At 36.5% G+C, this 26529-nt stretch overlaps 1 protein-coding gene across 1 annotated transcript in view; it reads left to right on the plus strand.

Annotated features, from left to right (window-relative positions):
• Positions 1 to 26529, plus strand: part of ANGPT1 (angiopoietin 1) — a 166355-nt gene that overhangs the window by 77184 nt on the left and 62642 nt on the right. The window contains exons 3-4 of the mRNA XM_026119552.2: positions 952 to 1073; positions 9439 to 9671. Of these exons, the coding sequence (XP_025975337.1) occupies positions 952 to 1073; positions 9439 to 9671 (355 nt within the window). The remainder of the gene's footprint in view (positions 1 to 951; positions 1074 to 9438; positions 9672 to 26529) is intronic.

The following is a 26529-nucleotide window of genomic DNA, read 5'->3' on the forward strand; positions in this document are numbered from 1 at the left end:
ATAGATTGAGTTTGAGTGCCATGGTTTTTGCTTTCTCGTGTACCATTAGGCACATATAAGAAAATGTTACTATATAATCCTGTCATAACCGGGATAATTGCCAAGGGGACCTGGCAGGTTCTGTTACAAAGTATCATGTCCAGTCCAAGAAGTGATTGCATCTCAGCTTTTGTGTGCAGAAGTACATATAAAACCATTTATACACATTCTTCATACAAGATGCTATACCAACAAAATAAATAATCATTAGTTAGCATAATTGTTTGCATTCTTGATTACTGCTTTCACTTTTGAACTACTTTTATTAGAATCTGTTGTCTTTCATGTAGCTGAAAGGCTTGTTTTGGTCCATTGTGCATAGCAAGGCCACGTGCTACTGATACAGAGCACCACTGAGATCAAAGACAACTGCATAAAACAATGTAAAGCATTACAGCCTTCATCTTAAAAATCTGCATGAGAGTGCAAGTAGTGATAACATCAGCAGGCACTAGGCTTCTGCCAACACTGCAAGAGAGATTTCAGAGGAAAGCTATAGTAGGAGCTCTATTTACAAACAGCAGATGCAATGCTTTGGCTTCAGTGCAAGTACTCCAGCCCTCTTCTGATTTAAGCATGCTCTGTAGGAATGCGTGTTTGAGGCTCTTGTTCTTTCCATTGCAATAAAACTTGTTTAGCAATCACCTTTCCTTCTTCTAGTGGCCTAATATTATTCTGAAGCAAATTAAGTGCCTGAATATCAGCTGGTACATACCAGTGTATCTTGACTGAGTTCATTTGCTACAGCTGAGCAGCTGAGGTTAGAAAAGGATTTAGAAATCAAGGCTTTTTTTTTTTTTTTTTTTTTTTTTTTAATGAATCATTAGATCAGGGTGAAATGATTGTGTTATGTAACAGCACTACTAGGATACTGTAAACACTGTTGTTTTTTTTTTTTTAATTGTCATTAAGGTGCTAAATCAAACATCCAGACTTGAAATTCAGCTACTGGAAAACTCACTATCTACATACAAGCTAGAAAAACAGTTGCTGCAACAGACACACGAAATTCTCAAGATTCATGAGAAAAACAGGTAAGAGTGGGTAGTGGTCTCTTAAACTCTTTTTCTGTTCACCTCAAAGTGCTTTCTGCATATATTATTTTGATCTACTAACAAAATGGAGAAAGCTAATATAATAAGTAGAAAGTCTAGGTAATATCTACCTACCTGCTAAAAGAGTTTGGGTGTGAACTTGCACTGTGTCAGCTACGATACAATAAATGCAAGTTGATCTTTTTGCCACTTCTCATTTGCAATGTAAGGTCACATGTCTGTCTGCTTCATGACAGCTTAGTCATATTTCCCCAGCTCCTGCTATTGAAAAGCATTAAGATAACTCATATGAGCATTTTCAAACAGGCAAATATTAATAATAAATTGTAAGATTATCAGCTAACTTAAAATGTATAAAAATCAGAAAATCTTTTGAAGTTCATCTTTCTAATGTTAACGGATATGAAGATCTAATATGTAAAAGAATACAATTCTCTTCCTGGATGTAGTATAACATTTCATTCTGTATCGCATACCTGGAACTGTGCTCCGTTTAAAGAATAAGAGAATAATATGCATTTGGTTATGATGTTGAAGTTGAAGAATAAAAAACCTTTTTTAGTGGTAAACAACTTATCAAGCAACAAAGTGAGAGTTAAGAAGTTTCAATGCTGTCCTGTTCTGTGCTACATCACCTTGGTGATCCTATGGACACCTTGGGATCAGTGTTCATGAGGCTACCACACGCATGGGCTGGGGCAGAGTTCAGCTCCTAAACCAGGGCTCACAGCAGCCAGTGCACTGAGTGACAGGACACCTCAGCCAGCCAAACAAGTCACAGTGAACCGAGTGTCTGAGCCTGTCTTGTGTGTGGGTTTGAGAGCCTGTCTGCAACAGAGGTGTTTCTGTGATGCTCAGTACCTGAAAACACCTCCTGGACCTGGGAAACCAGTACCTCAGAGAGTGGGATAAAGTCTTCTTTCTTCTTGGTTGCCCTTCTAGAGCCCTAAATCTCATATTGCTGCCTACCTAAAGGCCCAATTTAAGAGGGAAGGCAGAGACCACCTTCCCCCCACCGAGCTTCACTTTGTCTCCTTTCTCCTGGAAAGAGCACTTTTGAGATGTCTGACTAGAAGTAAGGTTTCCAGTTCCTGCATTTCCTATACTTGACGTTGAAATAGGACATACAATATTAAAAGTGAGGTAGTTACTGAAGTGTTCTATTTAAAGCTCAGTCTTCTCCTTAAACTGAGATCAGATGGGTTGTTGAAAAGTGTACCATTGTCCTGCTGCTGCACAAGAAACAGCAATTGAGTCAGGAAAATTTTGGCCTACATTATATATAAAAGGACTAACAAGACAATAGGCAAGAAACTACTGGAGAAAGAAGGTCAAAAAACTATATAATGATAGAGAACAGAAAATGTCATTCCAAGGAAACGGTTGTTAGATTAAATAAATTGTCAGTTCTCATAATCACTAGCCCTAATGGTAAGTTATTTGACTAGCTTTGCAATTTAATGACAACTAACAAACAACTGTTTGCAACCAGTAATTTCACCAAATGTTATTCTGAAGAAGTTGGATCACACTGAAAACTCTTGATCTCCACAGATTTCCCTTGATCAATTGGAAATATGGTTAGATTACTGTGGGATTAACACTGACTTCAGTTATCTGGAAGTTAAGCAATTCATCTAAACTGCATGCGTAGGCTATCCCTGTAGCTGTTGGACAGAGTAGGCATGCCCAGCAGGCAGTTTATTTCTGCATGTTTTACATACCTATTTCAGTTTGGGATTAACCCAAACATGAATTTTTCTTCCAATATAAGTAAATACTTGCATTTCTATCTGTTACAATCTGATTACCCACAAAAATTTATTGACAGTGTTCAAGAAACTGAGTCATTTATGTGATGTCTTGTGTACTTAATAATCCTTATTTATTTATTTATCTTAGCAATGTGTCAGGGTGTAAAGCCTGCATGTCAGTAAATAAATTTGACTTAAACTGACCTTTGACTTGACTGACATTGTGATGAAATGGTCTGTGACATGACAAAATGGTCTGGGTTGGTCTTTAGGAAAAAAGGAGTATGTTTAAAAGCATCATTTTATACCATATTGTTTCTCTCAGAAACATAGCTATATGTAGATAAACAGAAAAACTACAAGGAGTTTCACTTTGTAGTGAAGCAAAAACCTGGCATACACTTTCCAGGTTCAAATCCTTGGGAGTCAGAAAGCTAGAGAGAGGGTGATGTTATGATTATGCTAAAATATGAATCATCAGCTCCTGTAACATTATCTAATTCTGACAAATAACTGCATAATCCTGGCCTTTTAGGTCCTGATCCTGAAATCTATTATGCATGTGTCAAGCTCAATACAGGGCAAGTCTTTGTGATCTCAGGAGATACTAGGATTCTGAATATGTCAATGTTTTTAGCTTGCTTAACTTTAAACAGCACTTATGGACTACCCATTAGGCCATGTTCAGCTGAAAGATCTTCATCACTCTGTATATCGCTTTCTCTCTGATAAAACAGGGAAAACTCCTTCTATCTATGTTGCCTACATGGACTGTAAACTTTTTCTTGAAAAGGGCTTTTCTTTTGCAGTAGTTGTCTACCACAGTGGAAACCAATATTACTATTATAATACAAAAAATAATCAAGAGATGGTGTACTATGGGCAGATCATTTGTTTCTCTATGCTTCAATTTCCACTATGTAAGATGATAATCATGATCTTAATCACTTTCAGAGAACAAGTTTCTGGATGAAAGAAATGCAAAATATAATAGTAATAATAGGTCATTTTTGATGTAGTACAGTAACTTGTACATTATCCTTAAAGAAAATGAACACTGCATATCAACAGGGGACAAATGCATGCTCTTTAGACTAGAAATATATCTATTCTTGGCCTAAAACTCTTTACTTCCTGCCTCTGCTGGGAAGAATGGCCAAATTTTTCTCTTTTTATCCCACCGAAGTGAAAGATATTCCATAGCATATAAGTAGAGTCACATTTGCCCCAGAATCTTGTTTCTACTGAGTGCACTCATGCCATAAATAATTAAGTCTTGTGGGTTCCCACCCACTATATTATAAATGGTGGTTTCCTCTATTGGCATTTTTTTCCTCCCACAAGAGCTTTTTAAAAACTATTTCAATATATTATTGAAAGATTCCCTGCTTGGATGTCTTTCTGAGCCTTTATCAGAGTAGAACAGCTGCATTTAACTTATTGTGTGCCGCTTGTTTCAGTATGCAAGTGTGAAAGCAACTTTTTCTTTTTTTTTCCATCAAACAAATGAGGATAAATGTAATGGAATTCTGCATCTTCCAACAGTAAATAGTGGAAGTAAAATTTAAATTTATAATCCAACTTGAGTTTGCAGAAAATCAAACTGGGCTAATATAGTCAGTACAAAACCGTTACATCATACAAAAGGAGATGAATCAGGAACAACTCTTGAATTTCTGCTTGACTGTGTGAAAAGTGAAGGGGGATAAAAAGCACATCTGCAGGGAGTTTTACATGCAAGTTTTGCACATATCAGTAATAAATCCAGTTTTTTCACTTCACCTCTCTGATTTCAATGACTAGTCTTGTCACTGGCATAAAAAGTAGGCTTACTGAGGATAAGTGATGGGGAGACAAAAGACCAAGAACTTTACTGGCCTTAAGAAATATGAGGACATCTCCTTAAACCATTCAGACCACCTACTCAAACTTGAGTAGTCAGCACTTGACAATACAGAGGAAGTTTCACTCTTGTAAAAGCAACTACAAAGCAGCTGTGTCAATGAGAAAATACCAGTTTTGCACTCAAAAGTAAGCCTTTAAATCCTCTACCTGTTTGTCTTCCCGTAGATACATAATACAAGAAAAACACATCTCTATGGCCAAAGACTTTTTCCTTGTGTGATATTACTTGTCTTTATATATTGAATAGCTCAACAAAGTAAATTATTTTATCTGTATTTTTAATAAGTCTAGATTTTTTTAAAAGATTATTTTTAATGTGAAAGAAGTCCATCTCTAAGATCTGGTATATTTCCTGTTCCCAACAGTCTAAACTGAGGCCTCTGGAAGCAAAAATAAAAAAAAAAATCTGAAACTTCCGCTGTCTGGAATGGATTAGTGAAGAAACTACGTACCTTCTAAGGGAGATTGTCCAACTCAAACCTTCCTTCCTCCCCAGAGAGCTACAAAAGTGCTTTCTACATGTTCTACTTCATCACCCTTCAAAATGACAGCAGCTTTACCTCGAAGTTGTATTTTAACTTCTGTACTGGCCTTCCACCCTCTCCCATGTTATCGGAGGGCTTTTGGCAAATGAGCTGCGCACAGCACAGTCGCACTGAGGTGTGCCACTGACTTCAAACTTAACACTTCGTTAGTCTGGTTGAAAATAGATTCCTGGCCTCACCAAGGTTGCTAGGCTGGACAGAGAGATATGGTTACTGGATAAGAAAATGGAGTAGTAGTGTGTTGTATGGGGAGGGCTGCCTTTTTTTTTTTTTTTTTTTTTTTTTTAGTGTAAATGTCTTCTAAACAAGAACTCCAAAGGATTATACCAAATGGATAATACCAATATTTATCCATGTTAACAATAACATTTATTTCTTCACAACTTCATTCTGTTCCCAGAATGTCTGACTGTCCTCCAAACTGAAGGTTGAAATTATATAAACACATGCATATATATGTGTGTGAATACATACATAATGTTGCTTATAGCAAATAGTGATTTATTTTTACTGTGCACATTTTAGTTCCCTTGACTGCTTCATCTATCTAGAGCAGCAAAATTTTCAAATATGTAGAAAAATCATACAGCAAACTTGCAGTAAAACATCATGACCATGCCATTTTGCTGAAAATTATTATAAAGTTGTATTATATAACAATTTCACTCAACACTCACAGATCGCTTGATTAATTAGTATGGAGACAGCTTTCTTTTTGTTTTGTACAACTTCTTATTTTGGCAGTGGTAACTTATGAAAGCTAGTAGAAATATGTTCATTTTAAGCCCATCTTGATAGTGCCTCTTTAAAGATTTGATAAAATACCTTTACCAAACATTCAGCAAAATTGCCTCTTTATCGTACTTGGTTCTTAGAAATTGTTTGATGCGGGGAGAAGAAAGAGAACAGAGTGGTCTGACAACCACTAAAAATGTCTAAATATCTCTGTAATTGGTTTCAAAGTCAAAAGGGAAAATATTCCCTAGGAAAAAAATGTGAGACTTAGAATTTTATTTATTTATTTATTTATTTTCGTCTAAGTGAACTATAAACACAGTACGTATGAAAATCCTGGCCACATTGGGGTCAAAGGTCATATGAGTGGCTTATCTCACATTATTTAAGGGTAATGTCCTTCAGGAACAGGCCAGTGCGGAAGCCTCTATCATGTGTGAAGTTTTCACTCTTTTTCGGTTTGAGCTTTGAGCAAAGGTTTCTCTTTGATTCTTAGTAAAACAAAATGCAGTGCAGTTGTTACGGATTTCTCCCAGGAATACAAGGAGAGGTCCTATTCTCATGACTTATTCTTATCTGTTATAGATTTGTGAGTTGTATATCTGTGGAAGGTCACTGCAGAAATGCATATCCATTCCTTAAAATAGCTTAGTTTTGCAGTTTATACTAACAGGACTTTTAATCTATATAGAAAACTGCAAAGTAACCAAGTGCTGTTACACCTTAATCTTTCCACCACATGCTGTTGACACAACGCTCCTAAATATTAGGATGTATTTTTGCTAAAGCCATAAAACATCTGCTTGCTGTCTGTCTCTGTAGATGCCAAACAAGGAAGCTCTAAACATTGTCAGCTTCTTCCTCCATGCTTGATGTGGCCAGTGTTACTACAAATAAGACTGTCATCACCCGGGGATCATTTACTGTGGCCCTGAGAGTATAGTGGGAAAAAAACAATGCAATGCATGTATTGGGGCTGTCCAAGGCTTTTTCTTTAATATAGAATCTTTCAGATGTAGACATGTAGATAGGATGTTATAAAATCAGAGCACCATTCTGTACTGCACTGTGATGGGGATGAATACATAGGGAGCTTTAGTCTTTTCTTGCCAGTTCACAGTGAAGCAATATTCTGGCTTCAAGAATAGCCCTTTCTCTTACACTGACAATATACAAAATTTCCGATGGAGCGTAAGATGCCAAACTGATATGTGGCCAGATCTAGCAGCCATTGCACAATGTCCACCTTGTTTCTGTCCAAAGTGCATTGATACAACTCATTGTCTATCGGAACAGTTAAAATATAGAGTCAAAATGAGCATTTCAATAATTTCCATGAAAAAGTTGACAATAGATAAAATTTCCATGGGATATTTGGATTCTGTTGAACAGTGTTTTATGACTGAAAATAATTCCATCAGAACTTTTTCAACCAATTCAACAATTAATTAGTCTGACCTTCTGCATAATACAGCTCAGACTTTCACATAATGATCATAATAAATAAAATAATAAATAATAAATCAGTTCAAGGATCTAGGGCATAAATGTATCACGTCTAATGAAAGAGTTCAAGTGACGAAAAAAATCAGCCACAGGTCTGATAACGTGTTAGAACAGTTTATTTTCCTCAGTTATAGAACCTGTACTTTGTTTCAAATTGAAATTTTCTATGGCCAGTTTTCAGTCAACTGAAACTTGTTATGCCTTTGTTACTAATTAATGAGTCTCTTAGAATAAGATATCATGTTCCCCATTTTATTTGGGAAAGAAATTGGCCCCAAGAGAAAGTGCTCTGCCTTTCCAACTCTCTCTCTTTTTTTTTCTCCCCCCTTACCCAGATTCTTCTGGTTTTCACAGAACTAGATTTGTTGATCTTGCAGAGTATATTTTCTTCTGTGTCTCTGCAGCTCCCACATTTATAATGTTTCAGCAAAAGTGATTTGCTGTTTGGTTTACCTATTAAAAAAAAAGTTTTATATTACTCTAGCTTGTGTAGCAAATCCAGGACCTAAATTTAATCTTTGCATTGTTATCATTTGTAACAGCTCATATTGAGTCTCTGTGATATCTAGTAGAAACAACTCCATATGGATTTTTTTACATTCTTCAGTTAAGTTAAATGAGCTGAAATTATGCAGGCATTTTGCCACTGATCTATTATCCAGAAGTAAAAACAAAGGTGGCAGGAGAGTGAAAATAAATAAAATCTAAGACTGACTTGGAGAGAAAGAGGTTTGTTGGCAAGTTCATAACTGCCAGTTAGTTTATGGGCATGACAAGCACCTCTTCTGGCATATACAGTAGAATTACTGAACAGAAGGGATGAATTCATTTCTTCATCTAATAATAATAAAATTTTTCTGCTAAACTCCCACTACAGCATCAAAGCACTGGCCTGAAAAAACATCTTGTGCAGTGGTGACATATACTAGCTGTCCTTTGTGTCTACAACTCCTCTAATCTTCTAGATATAATCTAACAAGCCTTTGATCCTTGTAAATTGTACACTTCCAACTCCGGACAGAAATGGTGCTAGGAAAAGCATATTACTCAGGAGAAAGTGTTTGCATACATGTATAAAATTATTCATAACAATAGTCAAAGCAGGTCTATTATTCTACGATGCTCAATATTTTTGTTTGTTTGTTTGAGGGGCCTTTTGTGGAACTAAAAAGGGGGGAGAAATAATCTATATGGATTCAAGGGAAGCAGTAGGTCCTACCCTGAAAATGCAGACTTCTGGTATATCTTTTGGGGAAACAATGCTATTCTTAATATGAAAGCAGATATCACTCAGCTGGTGTGCAGTTGCTTTCCCAGCTTCACAGACCAGATGAAAAGGTGATTTTCAGCTAGATTTTCAGCTAGATTTTCAGCTAGATTTTCAGCTAGATTTTCAGCTAGATTTTCAGCTAGATCCCTTGACAGTATTGCATAGTTCCTAACGCTTACCTTCAGTTGTAAGGCCCTTCACTAACTCTTGTTTAATTGAACGCTCTGATTTTTGTCTCTTTCCATATTGACCCATCCATACTACCAGTGATGTTCTCTTCAATGTCCTGTTCTACCTTGGCTTGTCTGCATAAACTTGTTTTATGCAAGTGCAATGCTGGCCATATGCTCATGTGCTTGGATGGGTGTAACTGTTAGATAGGTACTTCCATGCAGTTTAAGCACTACGACATGCAAATGTTACAAAATGGAGCCTTAGAGATTAGTTACGTTTGGCTACCTGATAAGAGTGCATCAATTGTCTGAAGTAGTGCGTATGACTATTTTGACATTTTTAGAATAGATGATTTCTGTACTGAATTCTGTGGTGAAGAATAAAATACCTGTTTTCTGTATTAGTAAATATGTTGACATGAAATAATATTCACTAATTGTTTTACTTTGTTTTAGTTTACTTGAGCACAAAATATTAGAAATGGAAGAAAGGCATAAAGAGGAACTAGACACTTTGAAAGAGGAAAAAGAGAACCTGCAAAGCTTGGTTACTCGCCAAAGCTACATAATCCAGGAACTAGAGAAGCAATTAAACAAGGCAACAAGCAACAACAGTGTCCTGCAGAAACAGCAGCTTGAATTGATGGATACAGTTCACACTCTAATCAGCCTCTGTTCCAAGGAAGGAGGTAAGAAAGCAAAATCATAAAACATTAAAAGGAGTAGTAAATTCCTTCTGATGCAAGAGCTGTATTTTTGGAGAGGCAGAATTTGATGAACCTATTCCAAAAAAAGAAAACTACATTATAATTGAGGACAAAGGAACTGTTGAGAACCGAGGAGTCAAAGCAAGGTTCAGGCAGTGCTAAGACTCACTCTTTTACCAACAGTCGTATTTGAAGTTTTTTGACTTTAATATTGACGTATTGTACCATGACCTTAGCTGATGTAGGCCATTATGATGCCGTTGGCTTCAAACTAGCAATGCTAACTTACTCCTCTGAGCATCTGTCTCCTTCTGTTGGGAGTAATCTGACCAAATGAGGATGTTTATTTTAAATATGTCTGTCTCTGAGTTACCATGGACTTCCTTTACAATCAATGGAGAAAACTGGACACTAAATGAACAAAAGTAATCTGGCATTTTATACTTGCATGTGGGTTATAAATGCTTACATCTGAACTCATTACTTTATGGTGCTGTAGCCATCCAACTCATCTCTTAAATGAGTTTTTATTTATAACAGGATCAATTTTCTCTCTTCTACCTTTGTAGATTTTGTTTGTTTTCAGGGTATGTTAGGGTATGTTAGGAAACTACAAGCAGAGAATATAGAAATGATATTTCTTTGAAGAAAGGGTAGACAAAATATCTAGGACTATTAATAAACTATGTAAGGAAAGTCAAGAGAGTCATAGCTGTCTGTACGTTTATAGATTTTAAAAATATGTTTTATATATGTATACACACAATTTTAAAAGGCCTTCTCCTGAAGTTTGCCTTTGTTAGTAAATGTGTTTCTTAAAGATAGCAATTTAGATGGAATTTTTTCTCAAAATCTTCAAATGCTAATGACACTGCAGAATGTCTCAGAAAGAAATTCCACTCATCAGGACTGGTCGGGGGAGACAAATGGTGCATGGAGACCACTCTGAGGCATGGAAACGGGACACTGAAAAGGAAAAATGAGTAACTACACAAAGGGTCAAAGTCATGCAGCATGGAGGGGGGAAAGATGTGAGGGAGAATGTAAGAGAAAAGGCATACGCTAAAAATTGCAGCTAAGAAAAACAGGATTAACAGCTGTGTTTGGTGTGGCTCATAGAGGGTTAAAAATACTGTTAGGGAAAATCAGAAATGAAGTCGAGAAGTGTGATCCATCTGGGAAGGTGTCATGAAAAACCCTTTTGAGTAAGGCTACAGGGTAAACGGAGAGAAACTGTAGATGTGCAGGTTGTGCTGCTACTTCAGTGAGAGCGGAAGTGCAGATGAGAGCCACGCGCGAGTAATACTGTCGCTCCAAAGAGCCCAGCATATTTGCTCACTGCAATTCTAGAGCTGTAAGTGCCCTAAATGATTTTTTTTAATAAATAAATAAATAAACCCTCATCACCTATATCATTATTTAATATTAGGTTTAAGAGGCAGAAGGACATATTAAATCATTCAAACCAAGCATCTCAAGGCAGTGTGAGCTTGTTCTCTACTATATATTCCCATACAACTTGTGTGGCTTAAATCTGAATTGCTCCAGTGACCAGGATTCCTTCTACTCATTTGGAAGCATTGCATACTCCAGCCCTCATTGATGGCCCACTTTTTTTTTTCTTTTCCTCATGTCCGTTCTAAGTGTTTCCTTCTGCTTATTCTGTTATGCAGCTCCCCAGCATTTTGAATTAAATAACATCCTTCAGAGTAGACTGTTCTCATACCAACAGAGAAATATTGTGAAGCAATGCAAATCCTCTAATATGTTTTATGGCCTTTTGGCAAAGAATCCTGGCTAGGTTTTGTTCAGGGTGTTCTAATAGAGCTCAGGAGCATTTTAAAATTAATATCAATATGAAAGATATATTATTCTCATACAGAGATATATTGCAAGTTCTTTTTAAGGTTAAAAACAGATTTTACAATCATCTTGAATTTGATTCAAAGAAAAAAAAAATCCTAAACTTAGTTTCATTCATCAGCTGCTTTTTATAAAGACTTTGAGTGCGTATGTGAAAAGTGGTAGTTTAAAATTGGGCTCCTGGATCCAAATTCAGGTGCCTGGAAACCTGATTTTTCAGCACTGTTTTTACTTCTGATGAACTATGAAAACAAAAGATGTTCAGCACAGTTACATATCTAAATATAAATTTAGTAGTCTAACACCTGATTTTCATCTCCAGTTCTTTTGCCTATTAACATGTTCAGAATTCTCCTTGGATCCCTTTTTGACTGATAAAATTTTAAGAGAAATAATTGCAGAAATGCTTCCACTTACTGCCTATTTAAGACTATCTGAACAATATTTTTGGTAAGTAGTTTCACAATTGAAAAAGGGGCCAGGTAGATCAAGTTAAAATAGTAATATTATCCTGCAGTGCAAGACCACTCTAGTGAAAGCTGAATACTAAAGCATTTGGTTTTACCAAAAACTGCTGCCAGCTTTAGTCTGTGCAAATATATGTTGAAGATGGAAAAGTGTACATGCTGTGAAGAACAAATGAAACTGCTCTAAATTAACACACACAAAAAATGTAGTTTAGATAATCTAGCACAAGCATTTATGTGTGTACTTGTGTTCAAAACATAAAATATACTGTGAGAACTGGTATTTATTGCGAGACAGAAAATAACAAAATGTGATACATAAATCAATGACACCTCTCCTGTCTTTTGCTGTGTTAAATCTTGGTAATCTAATTTCATAAGGCATGTGGCAGAAATTGAAGTAGTCCAGAATAGAATAGGACAATGGAAATAATTAGATGCCTGGAATGACTTTCAAATGATGAAACAAAACCAAAACATATTCTCTCTATTCAGATGAGAAAGAAGGTATGTAGGATGGTGTCACAGAAGCATACAAAATAACTAGTGGTAGAAAGAAAAGGACAAGCCAATAACATTGAGAGATATTTTCCACTAATAAAAGATAGTACTTGATTAAGTAAATAAGAGTTCCTAGATAATACTGGGATGGATAATAAAAGGATTTTTGAAACATTAGAAACTCTAAGAGCTAGAAAAAGACGGGTCCCCTTGAAAACTTCAGTCTGATGTCAATCATCTTTGAAAGGAAGCATGACCTAAGCAAGCATTGCATCTGGAAGGTCAGATTGTCAAAAATGAGACACTGCCCAAGGGCAAAAACAGGAGCTGAGAGATTACAAAATATGGCTAAACCCCATGGTATTTTGAGAATGTCTGTAAGTGCCTTGGTTGGATTTTCAACCATAAATTAAATGTGAGTCTGTATATTTTATTAGTGTGAAGGAACCTGAAAATCTTCCCCAAGATAAGTCACAGATAGCAAAATGGTGTTCTCTTTTGCATAAGTCATAGGATTCAGGCTTTGCCAAGGGAACCTGAAGTATTGTAAAACACTTTTTTTTTTTTAAACTAATGATACAGCTGAATAACTTCATCTGAAACCAAGCTGGTGAAAATCGTTGTTCTTTGATTACAAAACATGAGATAAACTTCTTCCAGTAATGGCACATCACATCAGAAGATTTATTTTTAGATTAACTTAAATAAGTTGAGACGCTTTTGGAAATATGCCTGTTGGGAGTCTGTGATGAATTTACTGAGTAGTGTGGAGATACAGAGTTGAACAGAAACTGCTTTGGTTTAGCTTTACACTCTGACAAGGTTAGCTGACATAATGCTTATTATTGGATGACAAGCTTACAACATAATCTACTTTGGTTCTTCCACCACGGCTAGATAATGTTAGGAGAATTTCTAAAAGACATAAGGGGAAATGAGGAGGAGAGAAACAATGAAGAGCTACACAGAGGGTGTATATATATATATTTTAAAACTATAGATGGACCTAAATACAAAGTCCAGATCCCACTTTTAGTTTCAGTAATCTCAAATACCTGGGTTTTTCAGATATCTGGCTCTGCTACAGATGGGTTTTGAGATAGAGGTCACCTGTAAAACTTGGAATTGGTGGTGATTTTAATTTCCAAAATACCACTCACCTCTCTGTCCCCAAGTGAGCTATTCTAGGTTTCCAGTTAAATTTATTTCCTAAAAATAGACACTCTGCAAGATCACAAAATCTACAGAAAGGGCAAATATATGCAGGATACCATGGGGGACCCACATGTCCCCATTTTGGCTTGTGCCTATGGCTACATAGATTTGTCACATTGCTTATATATATATATATATTTTAGGCAAGTGCAACAATCTTGGCAGGAACTGCCAATAAATTTCTAAAATAATAAATTCTAAAAAAAGAGGCTTTCAGACACTAGCCTTCTAATTGAAAAGTTTGTTCAACAATGTAGAAATTTAAAGTAACTTTTTACAGATTAAGTAATTTCCAAATTCAGCTATGGATAAATGTCTCAGTCTTTTCTTTTCCACAACAGGGGAGTAAAGAAATAGAAGTTTTGAGGTGAAGGCTTACTTAATCACAACAGAGATATTGCACAAGTATCTCTAGGACTGTAAAAGTCCTTCACCTGTAGAAGATAAAAAAGCATTGGATAGAGATCATAGCAGTTCTTTGCATAGATTATCAAAGATTTTGTGATTATATTTTTATTAAAACTGCTCACTTCTCATACTACTTTGAAGATTATTTGACTGAGCACTAATAATTTTTTGGTCTTGAGAGTGTGAATGGAAACAGAGGTAGTCTTGGCGTCTCCATAGTCTTGGCTTCTACATTTTATTCCTATCCTGAGACTCTAAAATTCCCAGGATGCAAATGTTATGCTTGGGATTGTGTGTCCGGATCTGAAATTTCAAGAACTCCAATAAAAGTGCTCTTCTCCTCATTATCTACAAGTATTATAGCTATTTCAAAATATAAAAAATGCAAAATTTAAGTTGACTTAAACGTATTCCTGCCACTGACAAAGAATAATATATTTGCAACACAGTAGATCATATTATTGAAGCACTTTCTAAGCTTCCACATCAGAAGTATTACTTACAAAAGGATATGTACTGTAAGTAGAGAGACATACAAATACGTTGCAGGGTGTCCTTCAAAAAAATATTACACTACAGTGTTGAGCAACAGATAATGCTATCACCAGAGAAGTACACACAAGTCCAAACCAAATAATTCAGAAATTACATTGATCCATTGGGAAATTATGTTTAAAACCAAATGCCATGGAATGTGCCCAGTGAAAAGTCACAGCTCTTTTCAAAGGAAGTTTTGTCCTTTGCTTTGTCCCATAGAAGAAAGTTGATCTAGAGTGTCTACTGTGTTAGCATTAGTTTTCATAACTTAGGTTAGCTGCTCAAGTGCTCCTACCCACAGCCTAAGGGAATGTAAAAATCCAGTGGGGATATATCTTTATCCATGTGGTTATTCATTTTTCCTGTTTTGGGGTGTTCTTTTTTTTATGTTGTTGGTCAGACTGCATAACAATATAGCTTGTTAAAATGTTTGGTCTAAAGTTGTATACTTCAGAGGACTAACGGAATAGTAGAGAAAGTTTTCTCATTAATGTCTGGTTTTGTGACCTCCTAGTAGGAGAGAAATGAGGCATTAGCTTCCTCTTGAATGCTGACAAGAAGTTAGCCTTAATTCTCAAAATAATACACATATATGCTAGGAATTTACCTCCCTGGAAGTGCCTACTGAGTTCATGAAGTAAATAACTGTGGCTCTGACATTAGTGGCTCTGACATTTCTGAAAAGCTACAGATCTCCTGGGTTATGGGTAGTTTTCATATTTTAGCAAATTGTGCAGGAAAATCAAATATATCAAAACTTTTTTTTTTTTAAAGGAATACTTGTTTCTAAAAGGCATAACAATTCATTATTCAGGACACTAAACTGTAAGTAGCCTAGTCTATTTCTTAGATCACAGTTGTGATGTTAAAATTTATACTGAGGGGAAGTGAGTGAGAATAGAACTACAACTTCAAAGAAGTGACCTGCAGGTTACAGACACAGGGGCAAGTCCATTGACATTAGTGGAATTATCAAAGCAGAGATGCTGGCCTACTTGATTAGAAAGACTTCAAAGGCAGATTAGACAATATGAGCCAGTACTTTAAAAAAAATAAAAAAATAAATAAAAAAAGTCAGAATCCCAGGATAGAATATCATATTCAGGTGTTCTGAAAGGTAATTTTAAATCTTAATACTTGCTCATCAAGGCAAATTTTCTATATTATATTGATTTAACATATACTTGAGTACAACAACTAGGACACAATACATTTTAGACAGTAGTGTAGAGTAAGAATCAGGCCATATGATATGGTTCTTGGTCATTTTTCTGTGCAGAGAGAATAATATTTGTATTCATCTGAGATATATTTTGAGATGATAGCATTTTTCTGTCTGGCACCACTTCCTAACAATATCTTTTCCTTCCTTAAGCCACTGCCTCTGCTTTCTGCTTCCTCCTTAACACTACTAAGTGGGGTTTTTTAGTTTTTTTTCTTGTTGTTGTTGTTGTTGTTTTTGGGTTTTTTTGTTGTTGTTTTCCAGTGTGATGAGACCTTATTCATGAGGCAGGAACCTAAAGTATAGCATGACAGTCACTACATTATTTTTCTTCTGTAACATAGAAGCAAGCAAAATAAGATTTTTCCTAGACACACAGATATTTCTGACCAACTTTGGCCGTGAGCTATAGGTCTGAGGTAGATCAGAAGTGTGGCGAAACACGGTTATAAGAAAAGAATGCCTGAACAAACTGACAGATATATTCTTTCTTATAGCTGTAATTCCATTTTTATTACCAATAATTTATAACACACTGCAGGGTAGTAACAAAACATGACACTTTTCATCTATGAATTCCCAAACTTCTTATAAAATTTATTTTTTGAAATACTAATTAAGAATAAATTAAAAACACATAATTAAATTGACTTGGCAAAGTTGGAGTGACTGCACCAGAGTTTTGAACAGAACCTCATTTAATGCATTGAAGCTGTCTTACATTCCACACTTACCTTATTCTGTCATTAGGCCCAACATTGATCCCCAAAAATGTCAAAGCAAATTTTTTCAGCTAAAGTTGACAATACACGTGTCTTGAGGATACAGAAAATATCCATCTGCTCAGTTTCTTTCTACTTCCTTCTGCTTTAGAGATTCTGTGGGCAAGTAATTACATTTTATTAAGAAAAAGAAAAAAAAGCATTTTAAAGCAATAAAAGAAATACCTTTCATTTAAAAAGTAATAGAAGATCACTATCAAAAAACATCGTAAGGATTTTTCCACCCACAAGTCACAAAGCATTTGTCAGTGTTACAAACATGCATTCCACTTTTTGATCTGCCTGTATCTGTATTCTGAAAGCTGGGCAAACCCTGAATCTTAATTTTGCCTTTAGTGTCACTGAAGAGGGGTCCGCTTGTCTTGCGAAGGGGAGCCCCATGGAGCCAGTGGCCTCCCTGGGTAGAAAGGGCTATGCTGGAGGCAGGTGCTCATTAGAGCTCATGCATCAGCACTGGTTTTATTTTGTGCTTCTTGGTTACTTCGTTCAGATGCTATAGGTCCCCATTTCTTTTGGAGACTTACCGTGTTCATATGCATTTTTCAGAGGTGCTCAGAAAGATAAGTAGGAAATTTGGGGACTTAGTCTTACCTGATTCACCTAACACAGATCAAACAGTCTAGGTCAGATCTATTCATCTTCAGAGTCAACAAAGGCACTTTGTCAAGTGAGTTATCTTAGAATGACATGAATTGTATCTGAAAGTGCCTTTTTTTTTTTCTTCTATTATCTATAAAAGATGACAAGATTAGTGTTGATGTTTATATGGTCAGCATCCATATTAGGACAGATGAATCTCATGTTCTTGTTTTCCAAGACTAAAGAAGTAACATTGTTATCCTTGCCTGAGAAAGGTATGAAAATGTTTTTATTTTATGATTTAGAATTTTAATTTCCAAGTTTTGATGTATAATAAAATACAACCAAGTATGTTAATTAAAATCAAATCAGACTGTGGTTTAGTAGAGAGATAGTATTGAAATAATTCAACTGAAACATACAGTATTTAAAAGTTCTGTCAGTGGGAAGACATTTAAACTCTTCAAAAAACAAGCTGTGACCCACCTGTTTTTATCCCTGTTAACTTGATCATCATGACAGCAAGTGGTCAATATTTATTAGTGCTGAAGAATGAATAACTTAACTACATAAATACTTTTTTTACATTTCAGTTCTTGATGGCTAGTACTGAAATCCATCACCTACCCTCATTTTCATGGGATATGTCAGTGCCAACTCCCTCCTCACTCTGCTTTGCAAAAATGGTATTATTCACTCACAGCAAAGACATTACAGGGGATATCAGGCTATATAAACCAACTAACAACACTGCTGGTGTCACCCTAATAGCTCGTTACTGAAAAATTTCTTTGTGTGCATACCATGGTTCAGCTGGAAACAGTAAATGCACATTAGGGTGTCTGTATGGAAAAAGTAAAAATCAATTAAAGAAATATGGACACTAGAGATAATAAGACCCGCAGCTTAATCTCTCTCGAGGCAGTTTATGAAAGACTTCTTTAGTTTTCATCTCTCAGTGAATGGCTAGTTACTCACAAAATTGCTGTCTCAAGCAGAAACTATTAAGAAACTATATTGCAGCTGGATAATTAAGTGTCCTTATCTCTTTGTAAATGGGCCATAAGGCATTCTATTTCAGCTCACTAATGAGGACCACTTTATGGTATTCCTAAGTGATGTCTTTCAAATGCACAGTGAATCGAAGTATTATTGTTGTTACCGGTCACTAAGGCTAGATTTATTGGGAAGCAAACTTGATAACTGTTGATAATTTATTAGGTAGTAAATAATTATGCCCCTGAGAGGTTGAAAGCTCACTATGTTAACATCATTTTCCAAGACCTAGTCAGTTCCTGCAGTGCTAAAGAAGGGGAATTCTGTTATAAAGGATTTATTTTGTAAGTAGTTGGATAGCTTGAGTGTTCTTGTTATGCCATTGCTGGCTTTTCTTGCTTCAAAATCTTAGAGAACTAAATAAGAAATGCAATACTCTGTTAGCTGCTAAAACTTTTCTGTTAATGTTAATGTGAGGCATCTAATCAGCTACACACTTCCTCTTTCTTCTCCACTTAAATATAGACCTGAAATTCCTATATGGAATTAACCTTAATATTCCTAATGAATCTAAGACTGGACTGGTCTCTAGGCTGGTGGAGTCAACACAGCCCTATTAACTGCAATTCATTGAGGCTTGACCATTATGCTGGTTTGTACTAAGAGGTTCACACATGCGTTAAAGGCCTCCCACATACAGTGAGCAGGATGCATGCAGCCATGAAGGGCTGTGGATTGATGGCAAAAGGACTATTTTTATTTTCATCATTGCTCCCTGGAAACAAAATCCTATCACTTCTCTGTCCAGTGATCGTAGGGTCACAGGATGAATCAGTTCAATCAGGTCTTCCAATGGAAAACGAAGCCTGATTTCAAAGAGAAAACAAAACAAAACAACCCTCTATCAGACCTCCTGTTAGCTGATCCATGCTGTAGCTATGGAGGTAGTCCACAACCAACAGCAGTGGGAAGAGCAGCACAGCTCCTTCAACTGACACCATGCAGTTACACTAGCTTTTGGGTAAAGACTATATGCTCCCTTAGATATTTAAAACAAAACAAAAACCAACCAACCAAACAAAAAACTGCTTATATCCCCATAAACTCTCAATAATTAAATTCAAGACAGCATTTTCCACTCTAATCATTCAATAGATGACTGTATTTGAGGAAGGACAATTCCTTTTTTTCCTCTTTCCCAACCCCCTTCTCCCCCTCATCACCCTAGAGTTGTCTTTTCTCCCAACTTCTAGGATAGCCATGCCAGTTCAAGGTAAGCTCTCAAGTAAATCTTTAATAAAACACACAGGAAATGTTGCTTGCCCATTAGTGGTCAAAATTAAAATACTATATTATGAATTATTATGAAGGAACAGAGAGGAAATCACAAAAAAATTGTACCACAATATAATTCATGATGTGCTTAAATATTGTGCAAAATCTTAAATCCCATATCTCAAGGAAAAAAAACTGAAAAAGCAACAGAGAAAGTCACCAAATGTGTGGAATAGCATCCTTATGAGGATACCTTAGGAGTACTTAAGCCTATGAAAAGAATAACTGAAGGAGAATGTGGTAGAAGTCGTAAGTGGCTTGTAGAGTGTGGATACAGAGCTAGTAACTCTCTCTTCCAGCAAAAAATGGAGGGGCACCAGCTGAAGCGAACCAGTTAAAAGCTAACAACACATGATTGTCTTTCACATAATATGTACATGGAACTTTTTGTTATGGGATACTGAATGATTAAAGCTCACATGTTTTCAAGAAGTAACTGGAGAAATTCATGGAAGAAAATTTATTCAAAAGCCTATAAAATATATTATATCTGGCACAGGAAGTGCTTGTTGCTGTAAGTTTCTGGAAATACTTGTCTGTTCTTATCCTCTTCCTTATTTGTTTGCTTTGGAGATCTGTTCCTACTGAAATCTCCTTTTGGGGCCAGGTGTTAGCCCAAAACCTCACAAAACCTTAAAGTCCTCCAGGGGAGGGAAAAGACTAAAAGAATAAGTGAAGAAAGAGAAAAATAATTATGGGGGGGCAAGCAAAGAAGAAAATGGAAGGGCAGTGAGAGTTAAAGGATTAAAAATGTACAGAAACAAAACTGGAATGAGACACTGAGCAGATCACCCCAGCAAAATCCACAGGTCCAGGGATACCCCAGAGCTGCGGGACACTGCTCAGTGTTGCCCTGCCTGGAGACAAGGAGGAACCGACACAAGTCCTACAGCCCTAGTCAATGGGCTCCCCCATCAAGTTGCCTTCTCCTGGTAACATGACCGACCAGTCTGGCCTGGAGGCTGAGGAGGAAGCTCCACTACTTGTAGGACCTCTGATTTTGGAGACAGGTTATTGGACTAGTTGTAACTGCAGTGTGACTTGGTGCAGCGGTCTCATGACTTCATTTGGCATGAATGAGAGCCTTAGCAGTAAAATTTTATAAACTATAATCCATAAATTTATAATCTATAAACTTGATTATACAGCTATAGCTTTACAGTAAAAGCCCCCCAAAATCAAGCAGCAGACTGTGATTCTTTCTTCTCTTATTCATAAAAGTCTGCACAGCCTAGTTCCCAAAACAGAAATACTTTATTGCAATATATCAAGATGATGTCCCTCCACCCCCCAGTTTCCCTTTGGTGGGTTCAGAGCAATCCCACAAAGAAATATTACTTTGAAAAGCATTTTCGTGAATGGATACTTTGCTGGAAGAAAAATATATATCCAAACTCCAGTGCTGAACTCTCTACCATGTCCACAATAAGCAAAGCTAAGCATGTAAACATGCAATGCCTTAATTGAGAAGGCTGCCAGACTCCAAGACATCCAGAAGGAACTTTCATATTCTTGTTGAAACGTGATGTTCAGGCTTCATGGACATGGAAATAAATGAGCATATTAACACAGAACCAAATAAAGTTGACCTTGCAGGATGTTTTAAATAAGGCTGGGGTAATTTGTCTTTCTCTGTCATGATTTAGAATTGGGTGCTATATGTGTATAAGTTCACCTTTGCAATCTTTACTTAGATAGCTAGATACCTAAAGAGAAACCTAAGCTGCTGATGTTTTATCAATAAAAAAGAACTGTAATAATTTAAATTTCATAGAGCTGAAACAACTCTCAATATATAGTAAGTTTCCTGATTCTTTTTCACATTGACTACATTAGGCAAAAGTGGCTTTAATACTTTAAAAATATTTTTTGGAGAGGAAAACAACATAATATATATTATATACCTAATCAGGTTAGAACTCAGAAAGTCCACTTTTCAGGTCTTGTTTGACAGGAAGGGGCACAATCATGCTCTTACATTTTACCCTTTTAGTTTGTGGGCAACAGTGTAATTATCTAGGAATTACATCTCAGCTGAAGTGGGGCTTCAGCTTTGTGCCTTTCCTTGTGGTGTGCATGTACCATTTGCAGCACAGTTTTGTTGTCACAGGATTGTCTGTTTCAGGGAATAATTGGGCATTACAGCCAGCTCTTAGCTGCAGGCTAATGTTTGCTCTCAGTGGAGGTTGGTATGTGCAAGATGAGGCCACTGAAATAACAGACTATACCTCTGTCTGTAAGTCAGCAGAAAATGAGTGGCTATAACTTTGCATATTTTTCCTCCTCAAAACAAAAATAATCTTCACCATTTCTTTATCAGATCTGTTTCTGGTTCCTGCTGCTAAGTCTGGGAACATATGTACACGTGTGGGCCATGTTCCAGGCCTCCACGCCGGAGATACTGGACTGGATACTCTGGCTAACATTAGCAAAATGTTTGTGATTTGGTTGTTCTTAGCGAACCAGGCACTCCTTGCCATTGTGACTGGAAGTGTGGTGGTGCATGGCAGCTGCACCTAGATGGCAGAGAAAGAGGTCAGAGATATGGGAACTCTTATAGACATGTAGGATTCCTCATGTGTCTGGAACCATGACAAGACTGGGGCAAAATCTGTTTGCAGTCTATATCCAAACAGAGTCTGCTGCTTGGTAGTCCTCAGATGACCCTGCCCTGGAATGCTACTGCTGCAGGCAGAGACCTCAGTTTCCAAGCTTTAGTTTTCTGATTCGTCTGAAGCTCTTGACCTGGGGATAGAAGTTTCTGTCTCAGATGCTTTTGGTAGAGCAGCTAAAATTTGGTTCAAATATATTTGCTCATAAGATATTGAGAGAGACCTTTTCTTCTAGGCTTCAAAAGCATGAAGATTCTTTTGTAAGCATCTTTTAGTATATTGTGACTATTGAGCACAATAAGAAAATTAGATGCTTCTAAATAAACACTCAGACTATGAAAATACAATTGACTAAAGCACTACACAAATCTCTGAATTTCTATCTAAGTCATCATCACGCAAGAAACTCACAGCTGCCATACATTTATTGGCAGTATCACCAGAGGATGCAAGACTAGTGATTAACTCAGTCTTCACTGATTTCACAACTATGATGGTTCGGATCTATATTTAATGTATATGAATGTGATTGTACTGACTCACTCAATGTAATGAACTGCAGTTTGCCTGTAAGCAATAACAAATATCAGGGTATAATTAAGGGAAGTAATTTCAAATTAATACAACAGCAGTATCTAGCAGGGACTTGAAGAACAGTGCAATACCTATTTAATTTTCTCAAAAACACAATCAGAAATCTCAGAAAAAAAGAAATATATTAATGTAAAATAACATTTTTTCCAAATAGAGATTGGATAATTTTTATAACCTGGAAAAATCTAGATATTGTATGTTTTAAATTTCCTGTTCATAGAAGGGAACTTTAGATTACTAAATATTTCAGGAGTCATTTATTCTTAAGAGTTAGTTCATGTTTCTTTAAAGCTGGGGGGAAAACGGGCATCATTCAAGATAGCTGTTAGGAGCTCATTTACCCTTAGCTTATTTTCATGACTGTGAATAAGATAGCAGAAGAATAATCTCCTCCACACACAGCTAACCATGGCTAAGGGGTTTCACTGGCTATTGTTTTAAAAATGTCCCAGTGTGACTGAGTTGTCTTACTTGCAAGCTCTGATAACTCTTTCTAAGAAAACTGAAGAGGCTACAACCTCAGCCACCGACCCAGCTGCCTAATGAAGGCGAATGCCCTGGTAGCAAGGGTAGCAAACAACCGCTCAGCCACTGCAGTTCACAGCCCCGGGTTAGCAGAAACCCCGCTGCTTTGGGTTTCTGTTCCTCGGCCCTGCGGGGAACCATGCAGCTGAGGAGCAGAAAGAAAAAGATTCACCAGATAGGGAAACACAGGTAGTTTAGCCCACGGAGAAAGTTACTGGGCTAAAAATTAACCAAAAGACATTTAGAGATGCAATGAAAAGCACATATTTCTCTTGTTCAGTTCACGTGTTCAGGAAACCAGGACTTCACATATCTGCAACATTGCTTCAAGGGAATCAGACTTCATCACCAATTTATTCATCCAGAAGAGGCAAAAAAAAAAAAAAAAAAAAAAAAAAAAAAATCCTCCTGGGCTCCAAATTTTGGCTTATCATTCAGGTTTAAAAATGGTAACATTATTTTTCTTCACATAGACTTTATATTTTTCTTTAGGTATATCAAATTTTGGTATGAGCATTGTATTTAAAAACAGCCAAACTTACATTAGAAAACTGTGTAAAATTAATTAAAGTCTTTATGCTGTACAAAGAAATTTAATGGCCACATATTTTGTTTTAGAACTCCTTTCTTTGAGTCCTATTAATTTTTTTATTATTACTATTCGCATATCTGCCATATGTCATCCAATGCATCATTGAGGAACGTCACTTGATGTATAAAGGATTCAAGGTCTGTGTAATGTTCTAGGAAAAACAGTGAATCTGGAGCTGTAGTAGGTAGAAGTGGTTTGGAAACTCTATGGAATATTAAGTTAAAAAAACAACAGCAAACCTTAGAAAAAACATATTTGAACAAAAAAAGAATATCACCAGTAACATTCCTGAGTATTAATTTTCTGATAACTTTGGGCTGTTCTTGCAAATTATAGTCTGATGTATTAAGGAAAACTGAACTTTGGGCTGGTCATGCTAAATAAACTGTGCTGCAGTCTATAATAGTTCAGCAGGAGCTTTGCAAGGAACTGAGCTTTTCCTCCAGCGGGAGCACAGACTCCTGAGTAAGGGAGGACTGGCATCCAAGGAAAGCCATCTTCTCTTGGCTACAGTAGTTCACTCAATAAACTCCACCGCTGCAAAAGAAGTGTATTGGGTTGTTTGGACTAGGAGAAATCACAGGGCCACTTCTGCTGCCTGTGATTTCAAGTATTTCATCTGCCTGTTATTGAAAGGACAGAAGGAACTGGGCATAGATACGGCATTTATCTTTCCTTGTCATCCTCATCTGTGACATCAACATCAGTTCAGTTATGATTTTTCTAGTCTCTAAGCACAAGGGAAAGTTTTCTTTAGGACCTTCCTAAGCAAGCTTCCTACAGACCCATCTCCTTAGAGAGTTCTTTTGAAATCTGACTCTGATTCACCTGAGATTAAATCTTACCTAAATTAGAATTTTATCTTTCTAAGCAAATAAATTGTATTTTCTTTCTTTTATTTTACCTCTCTCATGCAACAGGAATATATATAAATGCCGTTAAATATCAACCCAAATATTCCTTGGCATTCTGAACAGGCACTATTGAGTGGATTGATATTGCTTCGCTTGCAAAGTACTGTGTCACCAGCTATTGAGCTACCTGTTTACAAAGTTACAGTCTACTGTTATGATTTTAAGGGCATGAACACATAATCCATTTTTTCCCTGTTTATATTTTTAAAATAAATAATAGAAAAGTACAGCAAATGGAGAAATCAAGATCTTTAGGTTATGATATTATGAACTTTCAAAAGTTAGATAATAGTAATTTAAGGAGTTATTCATGACATTTTTGCCTAACTTTCAGTTAAAAATGAACCATATTCAGTTCTCAGTATCCTTGAGTAAATCTAATGTAGTTATTTCCAAGTATTTTGCAAAGTGCATATAATGTCTAAATAGAGGTAAGATGGTCTCACTACATATATTATAGATAGTAAAATATAAGTACTTTAAGACTCAAGGAAATGAAGACACTACCTCGGCAAGACTAAATACATTTTTAGACAACAGAGACTGATGTCTGCAGTTGAAACAACAGTCTTCGAGAAGTTCAGGCCAGGAAGAATAGATCTAATCTAAAGCCCCCTGAAATCAATGAGAGGCTTTCCTTTAATTCCTCTAGGCTTTGGCTTCAGCCCCAAGTAATTATTCAGGCTGGACTTTGGCCACTGATGCTAACACCATCTACTTACAAAATAATACCACAAAATCTTTAATTAACACAAATCACTAAGGCCTCGGTTCTGTGTTATTTTAAAAGATGGCACCTTTGAGAGTGCATTGTTCCTGCGTGTCTTGCTGAGGACCCCATTCAGTCCCCTCGCAAAGGGAAGTGTGTCACCTACTGCGCTGCCAGCACTACCTTTCTTTTCCAAATATGGCCAAGTTTCAAAGCAGCTGATTTTCCAACTAGAGTTCACATGCAAGTATGTGAACCACGGTTTATTTTTATTGATGTTATTGGACAAAAATAATAAATTCACAGCACATAAATGGAAAAGGAAAAATAAAACTTTGTTAAAGTCCAATTTTAAAACAACAAAATAAAAGACATAAAAGGGAAAAAAATTATGACAGTCTGTGTAAAATGCCTACCTGGGGAGCAGGATAGTCTTGCAGTTCAAGACTGGATTTCTCGCTGGTTCTATTTTTGGCTTTTCATGAAATTACTGAGGCAAAACATTTAACATTTTTCTTTCTCAGTTTCCCCACCTGTGAATACTACCTATGGTATTAATACCACTTGATCTTGCTGGAATTTGCCATTGTAAAAGATTGCTTTGAAGTACTCAGATGGGAGACAGTATATCAACCTGCAAAGCCCTGGTATTATTGCATACCATCATATGGCCTGGATGATCCCACACGCTGTGCAAGGCTGTTGCTCTTTTGCGCACCATCATCATTAAGCACCAGATTTGCAGCACAGGCCACTTCATTGAGAGTGAATAAGGCATACCTATAACCTACATTTTCAAGCCAAAAATGAAAAAGATGTAGCTGTCACCAGACGATGAGTGTGTCTGGAGGACTTACTTAAATGTTGTTTCCTTATTGTAGGGATTAATGAAGTGCTGGCCTAGGCCCTGCGCAGCACTTAAGGACATATTTAGCTTTAAGAATCTGAGCAGACTGATGGATTTCCATGGGAATACTGATGTGCTTAAA

This window comes from Dromaius novaehollandiae, chromosome 2 (assembly GCF_036370855.1).
Source record: "Dromaius novaehollandiae isolate bDroNov1 chromosome 2, bDroNov1.hap1, whole genome shotgun sequence".
Classification (NCBI taxonomy): Eukaryota; Metazoa; Chordata; class Aves; order Casuariiformes; family Dromaiidae; genus Dromaius; species Dromaius novaehollandiae.